The 10561-nt window shown below is 39.3% G+C and overlaps 1 protein-coding gene across 1 annotated transcript; it reads right to left on the reverse strand.

Moving 5' to 3' along the window:
• Window positions 1-622: 622 nt before the first annotated feature.
• Window positions 623-6464, reverse strand: LOC310929832 (acidic mammalian chitinase-like; the record flags this gene model as incomplete). Its single annotated transcript, XM_083892681.1, has 11 exons — window positions 623-831; window positions 981-1107; window positions 1249-1365; window positions 2488-2670; window positions 2982-3105; window positions 3417-3541; window positions 3712-3877; window positions 3997-4053; window positions 5637-5841; window positions 5935-5964; window positions 6446-6464. The coding sequence occupies 11 exons, from the start codon at window positions 6462-6464 to the stop codon at window positions 623-625; spliced, it is 1362 nt and encodes a 453-aa protein (XP_083748807.1).
• Between the last annotated feature and the right edge of the window lie 4097 nt (window positions 6465-10561).

The raw sequence follows: 10561 nt of genomic DNA on the forward strand, positions 1-10561 counted from the left end.
TTAAAAATTAGAATAATTATAGTATTGATCCTTTACGGCTGCTTCATTGTTATCAGTGAAGCCAGTATTTCCATTCAGCATGTTTTCTTAATCTATTGATGATGATGATGGTGACATATCATTTTACTGACTCAGCATCATACATTTCATATATTTGACACCTTTAAAACACAAATAACAGCACATTCTAAACAGTGAAGCAGTTTCCCAAATGTGTTTTTTCTTGATTGTCAAACTCTGAAATCTTCTCATCTTGGAGTTGTTCAAATGTCGCAGAAGTATCATTGATTCGGAAATAATACAGTTCGGTGACGGAACTAACGTTTGCATTTCCCCAAATTTCCAATGTACTGTAGCAGTTGTGATGACCAAAACACCAAATACTTTAGATACTGTATGCATTCCATTAACCATTAAAATGAAAACTCCAATTAGGCATTTTTTTTCATTGCATCATTAAAGACGGCTGTTTATTTTGTTTATAGAAGCAGATGAATCAACTCCAAAGAAAAATAAAGAGAGTGCAGTTTTCCAATGTGCTGACCCATCATTGTTAATCAGACCTTCAAACATAATTTGCTGTATGTATGTGTTGTCATATTGCAATTGCCATTTCTATGCCTTAAGGCCAGTTGCAGCACTTGCAGGAGTCATAAAAGATGAGGCCGGGCTGGCAGCGATGCAAATAGGTATTTCCTAGGTAGCATTGGAAAAAGGTGTTGGCATCAGCAGAGTTCACATAAAGACCATCGGGTCGTTCACGGCAGAAGCTACTCATAGGGTCTCTGGTGGTGGTGGGAGCTGGAGTGGTGCTGGGCTTTGGAGGAAAACCTGCAGGTTCAGACGTGAAGATGTTACACACAAAACTGTCATTTAAATTTAAACGTCATTTGACCGCATACTGTGCTGAAAGTGCACGGGAATTTCTTCAAAACTGCTAAAAAGATATGCGCCGACGACATGTATGAAGGATGAGTTACCCATGGACGTTCTGAGGTGGTTGACCAGAGGATAAGCTCCAGTTGAACAGAACGATCCACCAAAGTCATCCATATCCAGACTCCACACATGAGCGCCTCCTAGTTTGCGGGCAGTCATCCACTCGACCTACATGATGATTGAATTAGTAGCAAAGACCTAAAAACTTATATTTATTGATGCAGATTGCTCCAAAGGAAAACCTGTTATATATACACAACTTAATGTATTTCTTGATAAATTCATTTTGTAAAGATAAAAACTGATTACCTTTGCGGAATAGCTGAGCTGATCATCATACCCCACCCACTCACTGCGAGAGGTGCCGTATGGAACCTTCTGTTTAGGGATCCTAGTCACAGTAGCACTGTGGATGAATGTACAGATCTAGACAAAAATAAATAACACACACACACAAAGAGTTGGATGAGATGTTAGAACAGATGATGTCACCCACCATTTCTGGCCCTTATTCATTTTTTAGTTATAACTGTATAAAGTTAAATAGTTCAGGAATGTGTTTTTCTTGTTCCAATGGATCACTGACTGACTGTAGATGAGCATGTCATGCTGAGATACAGTGGAATTTAAAGCGGAACTAGACCGGAAGTTCCTATTATCGCTGTTTTTTTGGTGTGTATCTGCGTCATTACCTTGTTTATGAAGCCTGACGGTTCGAAACAAACAGTTCAGCCATTGCTGAGAACGTTGTGTTTTATTGTAATCTCGGGGCTCAACGAGATCACTGAAAATCTCGTACTAGTTACGTAAGCAGCGGTTCTCCTGAACAACCGATCGTCTTGCTCCGGGCGGTACAAGGCGCATCCGGTTGCGTACATTGAACTGCAGAAGAAGAATAACGTCCGTTGTGGAGGTGTTTCACGAGCAACAGTGTCTTCTGACTCTGGGTCTGACTCCGGTTTAAAGTCATAAAGGGACTGCGGCGGGGAGTCGTGACGAAGCTATTTTTAAACATTGTTAAAACAATGTTTTGATAATGAGTAGCAATGCATCCACCGTTCCAGAGAGGGAGCTGCGCTTCTGAGAGCTGACGTGATAGATTACGTCACTTCCAGATACCTGGCCAATCACAACACAGGTGGGAAGGCTCTACGCTGGCTGGCCAATCACAACACACTCTGTCTTCTCGGGCGAGATTTATGGCTAAAAATAGCGCGACTGACAAGCGCTTCGAAAAGGACAGATTTCAATCGGCTCGTTTACATCAACTAGGAGGATTTTGACCATAAAAACAACTTAATATATGTAAGTAGACCTCCATAACTCACATATATGTGCAACAGGAGCACTCTATGTGACCTTTAAATGCAGAAAAGTAATAGTACAAAAAACAAGCAGCATTTTAGGGAGAAAAACCCAAGCTGCAGTAACCATCTTTGGACTTGTCACATTTTAATTGCAGGCCTACTAAAAAAAGTGGTGATATTTTAAATAGATATAGAACATTCAACAACACTGATCATCATCTGAGTATGATATGAATAATACCTCATAGAATGCCCAAAAGCCAGCAGTTTGAGTGTATAAGCCAGCGTTTCCAGGGCCTCTAGCTGGGGCGCCCAGGCCATTTGCAGTGCTACTGAGCAGATAAGTTCGCCCGTAGGTGGGAAAACCCAACAGCAGCTTGTCAGCAGGTGCACCAAGAGACAACCAGTGGGACACAGAAGAGTTCTAGCAAAAATTACAAATATTACAAACTCATTTATATTCTATTAAATAGTTTAAATATAGCGGGACACTATATGTATATCATCACCATGGTCACTGGTATGTACATAGACAGGTTCCTGTTAATAACAACTTGATATCAACATTATATCTAATTGTTTATTGTTCCAACCCTAAACTTGAGCTCTTAAACCATGAGATACAGCTTTTTTTTTTTTTTTTTAAATTGGACTATGAACAACATGACAGTAACTACACAGTCTTGCTCATATAACCTGATGGTGACAAGTGTTTGTGGTCTGTGTTTGTCTTACAATATTGTGATGAATGTTTGAGCCTGAGTCCACATTGCTGCTGTACAGTGGACTGTTGTGTCCAGTTGCCGCCTCCCAGGATCCGTGGAAGTCATAGGTCATGACATTGATAAAGTCAAGGTGGCTGTTGATTTAGAGAGGTTTTCTTTTTAGGTCAGCAGTAAAACTTTAATTAACCAGTGATGGACACACAATAAACATATGGAAACTACAACTCCAACTATTAACAATGGTAATACAGACAGAGAATAGATCTGTGCCTTTCCGCTGAACGCTACTCTTATGTTCATTTCATGTCATAAATTCCACCAAGGTGCACTGGAACAAGATACTTATTATTCATATCAATAGAATGCCTGTGTTTCACATCCATGGCCAGTCATGCACATTGGCATGCACCTTACCTTTAAAAATGAGCGCGAAGAAGTCACTTACGGTGAAATCTTGTCGACCTCATAGGCTGCATTAATGATGGGACGCAAGGCAGCAACGTTGGCTGACAGCAACAGCCTCGTCTTCCTGTTTTCTCTGGCCTCGTCATCGAAGGCCTCAGACAGTTCCTATTGGCACAGAGAACACTGATCTTTACCTGACACGTCTTTTGCTTTTAGAACCATCAATTAAATGCTTTTATCGTTAATCAACAAAACAGTGTTTTTTAGTTCATGTTACCTACTGTAGCATTGTAGGTTGACACTGAAATGATCTGTAAAATTGATGTCATGCTCACCTCAACCAGCAGCGTGAACCTCTGCTTGTCCTCCCCTGGGCTGCCATTATGTCCTGGATATTCCCAGGCCAGGTTTAACCCATCAAAGTTGTGGGTACGCAGGTAAGAGATCGCTGACCTGATGAAGGCTGCCCGACTCTCAGGAGAGGAGACCATGGCGATGAATCTGGCGGGATGGAGAAATAATAAATTGTGCCATCCTTCTTGGTAGCTTAGAGGTTTTTACACCACTGAGCTGAATAAGTGAAAAGCGCATTGAGGATGTGTGGCATTACATGAACTTACGGACTTAATACGTTGGCTCTACCTCCAACGGCCAACAGAGTCTTCAGTTCTGGATTACTACAAATCAGACAAATCAAGTTTCTGATTAAACTTGTGCAGATGTCAAAATAATGTTTCACTTTTTGGATCCTATATATGGTTATTGGTGTCTGACTTACACCAGTTGGAAAAGCTGGGACTGGCACACTTTTGTCATCATGATATAAAAACTGACTGAACAGTGCAACTATAATAGAAACACATCACCATCTTGTTTTCACTGTTTTTCTTTTTGCCACCAGGAAAAACGAAGACAGTTTGATTTGTGGCACAAAACAACCACATTAATCTGTATCTAAAACAATGCAGAGAAAAGTGTTAACCCTTACATCCAAGGTTGCTTATTGTGTCACAACACGGAGCAAAAACCTGTGTTTTGCCAATTTAAAACATATAAAGCCAGACATAAGAAGTTTTGTCCAGGTGTGAATAATCTACAGGAGGATAAAATATTGTTCAGCAACAGCCTGGTGAGACAAAAACTATATTTTGTTTTTGAAATAAATACTATAATTATTAAAGTGTATATATATATACACACTACAGTGAAGTTGCTGGTCAGATGTTGGACAGATCACATCCCTCCATCCATCCATCATCAACCACTGATCTAAGATCAGGTCGCACGGTCTAGTAGGGGGCCAAATATTTCCCATTCCCTGGCCACATCGTCCTACTCTGACTGGGGGATTCCTAGGCGCTCACAGGCCAGTGGGGTGACGGTGGCTCGGTGGGAGAGCGAGTCGTCTTACAACTCGAAGGTTGTGGGTTCGGTTGAATGGGTGTGAATGGAAACTGTAGTGTACAGCAGCTTTGAGTGGCCATCAAGACTGGAAAAGCGCTATATAAATACAAAACCATTTACCATAATAACCTCCACCTAGTCCTTGGTATGCCCCTCCTTCCAGTTGGACATGCCAGGAACACCTCCTTGGGAGGCGCCACAATGGCATCCTTACCAGGATCGCAATCCACCTGAGTGGCTCTACTCTGAGACCTCCAAGTCCTTCCCAGATGGCTGAGCTTCACACCTCGTCTCCAAGGGAGACCCTAGTCACCCTTCTGAGAAACCCATTTTGTCCGCTTCTACACACGATCTTGTTCCTTCGGTCATGACCCATGGCTGGAGCCAATCCCAGCTGATATTGGGTGAAAAGCTCTCACAACACTCACACCTCTCACATATGGTCAATTTAGAGTGTCCAATTTGCAAATTAGATCATCTCCATCATAAAGACATTGTGGCTGATGAAGCTTCCATTTGTGTAAAACTCACACTTGAAGATGTGACTGTATTATTATAGACCTAAAGAGTGTGTGGTGGCTGCCTGTCACAGTATACGTGGTTTTAAATGACCTCACTGCAGGGTTTGTATTTGATATGCTTGTTAACTGTGAGCAAGTTACACCACCCAGATCAGATGACGCCAATCTTCCTCCTAGAGTCATCGTCTGCTTTAGGGGAGAATTCTGACTGCATGCTTTAATATAAAGATGGTGCAGAAAAACAGTTACATTAAAATAAAATGAATACTGTCACTAAATACTTTTATCTTAACGAAACCATGTCAGTTGTATGTTGGCTGCCAGTGTAAACTCACATTTGTTTGAGGCTGTTGAGTCTCTCAATCTGCTGCTCATCATTCCACTCCAGGGGGTGGATCTGGTTGAAGTTGTTGATGGTGACCACAGCATAAATGACGTGGGTGCACAGAAAGGGGTCAATGTTGTCCGGGGTGAATTTGGAAGCGTGGGGCCTGTACTGGGCCCAGTTGGTCATATGGCACACCAGCTTATAGGAGGAGGCTGAAGGAAGGTAAAGACACAGCAGCAATGACACTTTGACTCTGACTGTTCTCTTAAATTTGATGACACCTGCCATACAAAACTAATGCTTACCCATATGCAGAACAAGCAGTACACCCAGTGCTGGAAAAAGAGAAACAATTTTTAATTAGAAATAATAATAATAAAAAAAACAGTGAAGCAGTGATCACAGGTTCAATTCCACCCATGGTCCTTTGCTGCATGTCTGCCCCCTTTGCACAATCATGTCCAATAAAAGCAAAAACAACAAACATAAACTACCCTAAACTGTATATTAACATGATACATATACACAATTGTTCATGATGCATGTATGATTGTATTACAAATGTACACTTAAGTATGTAAATAAGCGTTTAAATGTACTGTATTTGCCATAAAAACATTACCAGACTGTTCAGTTCAGTTCCCTCAAATGACAAAAAAAAGGCTCGACACAATTCTTACAAAAAAGTAAGAGCATTAACAGCACATTTTATTAGGCTGATAATTTACTTTCTGAGAAATTCTGGATGATGAATTGAATGACTGATCAAATTACTGAATAAAATAATACATTAATGAATGAATAAGTGGTATTCACCTGTAAGGAGTCTCGCCATTGTGCTCTCTGTCAGCTCAACCTGTTTTCACCTGCAGGGATGAAATGTGAATTATTATAAAACATTTGTTTTCATCTTAAACCTTTTACAACAATGGTTTAGTCTGATGTACGGTAACAAATCACTGATTATATCAAAGTACAACGCATTCTTTCCCTTATATTTATCTCACAACATAACAAGAAACAGATAAAAATGCTAGAATATGACAAATGTAGATCTTGTAGAGAAGATGTAGATCTCATTACCTTTCTTCAGGAAGAGCAGCAGCAGAGTAGAGAGCCTCGTGGAGACACGTCATATTTATATTTTTCGCCATTTGATTAATAACTGGTGGCAAAGTGCAGCAGATAAGAGCTTAGCACGGTAGGAATCGCACTGACGTGCCAAATAACACTATTTCCCATCAGGAAAAGCCTTGAAAGAACAAGACAATCAGTGCACTTCTGCATAAATTATTAACAGACAATGACAGTAAACTAGTAAACTGGTGACAAATGTGTATATATAAAAAAAAAAAAGAAATCAGCTCACAAGTTTCTGTTGAGAATCTCGGTGCCACCGGACTCATCATACAGTATTTAAACTCTTGCCTTGTGGTGTCTTTATTGCATTGTTTTTATCCTAGTAATAAAACAACAAAAAACGGAATTGATGGTCAATGGTGTTTCTTTCCAGAAAAGGACGCTGCCAAAATTCTAGTGGGTACAGGTTACTGCTAAATTACACAAACTGGTTGTGTTCATCTCCAGGTTCTTCAGTTTCCTCCAACAGTACAAAAAGATGCAGATTTGGGGATTAGGCAAATTGGACACACCAAATTGAAAATAGGTGTGAGTGTGAGACAGGATTATGATAGTTAATGAAAACTAAGTCTAAAAGCAGTTAAAAAATAAGTTAGTTCACTGAAATATAAAATGAAATAAAAACTACAATGAGTAAAGTAAAACTAACTCAAACTCAACTGAATTGTAGTCTTTTTTCCACATCTTCATTCTGGAATACAGACCATTAGAAGTTTTACTTTTGATTTACCTGCATGTGTTAAATGTTAAAGAATGACGTTAAAGGATTTGATCCACATTTGGTGTCATAAATTCCATTAATTCATCCTCTTTCAGCGTCTACAAGTCAAGGCTTTCTCTTAATACCTGAAAAACTAAGAAGACCAAAACTAAATAAAAACCAAACTGAAACTACTAAATCATTTTGTTGAATTAACTAAAACTAAACTGAAATAAAAAAAGCAAACTGAAAAACTAAATATAAATAAAAACGAATGAAAATTACAAAACAATAACCTTGGTGTGAGAGTGGATGGTTGTTCGTCTCTATGTGGTCCTGTGATGGACTGGTGACCTGTCCATAATGTACCCCGCCTTTCACCCAATGTCAGCTGGGATCGGCACCAGCAACCTCCGTGACTCTCATGTGGCAGATAAAGTGATAGTGGATTAGTGAGTGAGCGGTTATAGTTATGTCAATAAATATGAGATTCAGTGTTGCCTCCTGACCTCATAGAGCTTGACCATGGAGAATACATCCATAAGATCGACATAAAGAGACAGTCGTGCTAAGACAACATAGCTTTTTCTGAAATGACTCTAGTGCAGGAAAGAACGTCTAATCTATCAATAAAAATAATATTAAATAATATATGAAATAAAATCTGATTTCTTAACCTTGGATCGATTTGAAGATACTCAAAACAATTTCAAATATTCTTAGTCCTGCGAGCTTTAACCCTGATGATTATGGCAAATATCTGTTTCCCTTTAGCACTAGTGTTTATAATTATGTACAAGCAAAAAACTCTGATTAACTTATTTTTTATTAGATGCACATAAACTTTAATTTATCATTTGCGATGATGGATCAAAGACGATTATTGTGGCTGTAGTAAACGGACAGGATTCTTAACTACGATTCCAATGTGTTTATTTTAAGTCATATTTTCAACTATAGCACCCACCCCCACAGATTTTCATTTCAGTCCAGGCCGTACGAAACAACTCGCTGATACCACCTTTAGTGAAAGGAAGCAGAGATTCTGCCAGTAAACTACCAAGCATTCGCCCGAACACTGAGACATGGCGGGATATTGTGTACTCGACATAATTCATCAGATCTGAAAGCTTTTATAACTTTTGGACTAGAGGGTGCAGATGTGTGATTCTCAGCATATAAGTGAGTGACTGTTTATCACCAGTCATTCAGCACTGAAGCCGACAGCTGAAAGCAGAGTGAGAAATGTGCTGTGTATTAGTGAAAATGAGTTAAGAAGACAAAGATAGTGAAGCACTTAGAAAGCCACGAGGACGGCGACCACTAACTGGACTGTGGACTCTTCAGGTCACATGTACGCAGAAGTTAAGAGGAACCAAAGAACACATTGGCAATCATAAAACAAATACCATGCGAGTGAAGTTCAGAGTGGAAACATTTTAACATTTGTGGTTTTTGTTTTCCAGATGAAACTGAAAATGATGCATATAAGTTGTTCTACTCTATGTGCTACCCCCCCCCCCCACACCCCACACTAATATTGGTGAAATCATTGACTACAAGAAACATTTCATTGTGTATTCTAAAGCACATAATGGTAATTTACTGAGAAAATAAAGCACATCATCGTACAATCAAGAAGTCTTATTCAACCACTTGCAAAGTGAGTTACACACAAACATTTCGGTTGTCCAGACCATTCAAATATTTAATAAAATGCAACAAAATATACAATAAAGTTCATTCGAAGCTGCTGGCAAAGGTAAAAGGCTGCAGATCCTTCCAAGTTAATTCAAAGCTTATTGTTTCTCTGATTTGTTTGAAGCTTTAGAACATTTTTTTTTACACACCTTTCAGTTTCTTATGATATTTTTGATTTAGACTTCAGACTCAGGGCATTAGTTTACACTTTGACCTTCTGACAGCAACACTTGAGCAAATTAAGTAAGGCAACAACAACAAGACAAACATAATAAGCACATTGCACTTATAAAAAAATAGAGCTTGATCTGGACAAAATAACCAACTGTGGACAAAATAATACTGCAACACGGAACAGGCTGAATGTGTCTGCTGGAGGGCACATCCTTTCTGTAAACCGTCATAAAAAAAATACATGAGTGCTAATAAAAGATGACGGCTTAACGATGAAGGTGAAATATAACACTAAAAACTGTACGGCCGACTCTTTGATCTTGTCCTGTGGTTCATCCCTGCTCCCCTGAACACTTCATATCAGCAATAAAGAAGCTGCAATAAAAATAAAAAAAACGATAAAGAGAAGCACTTCTACGCTGCTGTTTAGAACAATTTCAGAATGCAGGCACAACAGATGTTTACACAAAATGGAAGACAAAAAAAAAAAATCTCAGTCATCCAATTTCACTTCTCCCAAAATCAAAACACGGATAGAAAAATTAAACATTCATTTGGACCAGTGACATAGATTTGTAGTGTGCTATAATTACAGCTGAGGCAAAAACACTAACAAGAATTTTCAGAGACATTATGAGAGCTCATAATCAATTATAAAAAAAAAAAAAAGTTATTTATTACTTCCCTGGTTATCAGTCCGTGTTCACACTATGAGCAAGAAGACCTGCGAGCAGCAGATTATGTCAGAAATAAGAGTGACAATGTCAAACTTTTAAAACGGTGTGACCCTTTTCATATCAAGATGGAATCATCTTTAGAAGGCAGAAATATTTTTTTACGGTGGTTTTATTCAAGATAATTCAACAGGCTGTACAGTGTGTGTGTGTGTGTCACAATGTTTCACATTTTGGGAAACAAATCGTTTTCCTCAACACAAGAAGCTAAAGCTAAGTGTTTACGTGTGATATATAATCTGTGTGTGTGTGTGTGTGTGTGTGTGTGTAAAAGTGTTGCTCTTGGTGTGAACCTCATCAAACTGCCAAGTCATTTACACTCGAGCCCTGTTCACACCTAATATTAACATCCCTGCTGAGAGATCTGATCACCTGTGGACAGCTGTGTCTGTCGTCAGTGTGCGTCTGTGTCAGTGGGTCTGCACTACAGGACAGGAGCAAGAAAGAGCAAGGCAATCGGAGAGGACTTCACCCCATTCACGC

This window comes from Microchirus variegatus, assembly GCF_963457635.1.
Source record: "Microchirus variegatus genome assembly, chromosome: 7".
NCBI classification, from domain to species: domain Eukaryota; kingdom Metazoa; phylum Chordata; class Actinopteri; order Pleuronectiformes; family Soleidae; genus Microchirus; species Microchirus variegatus.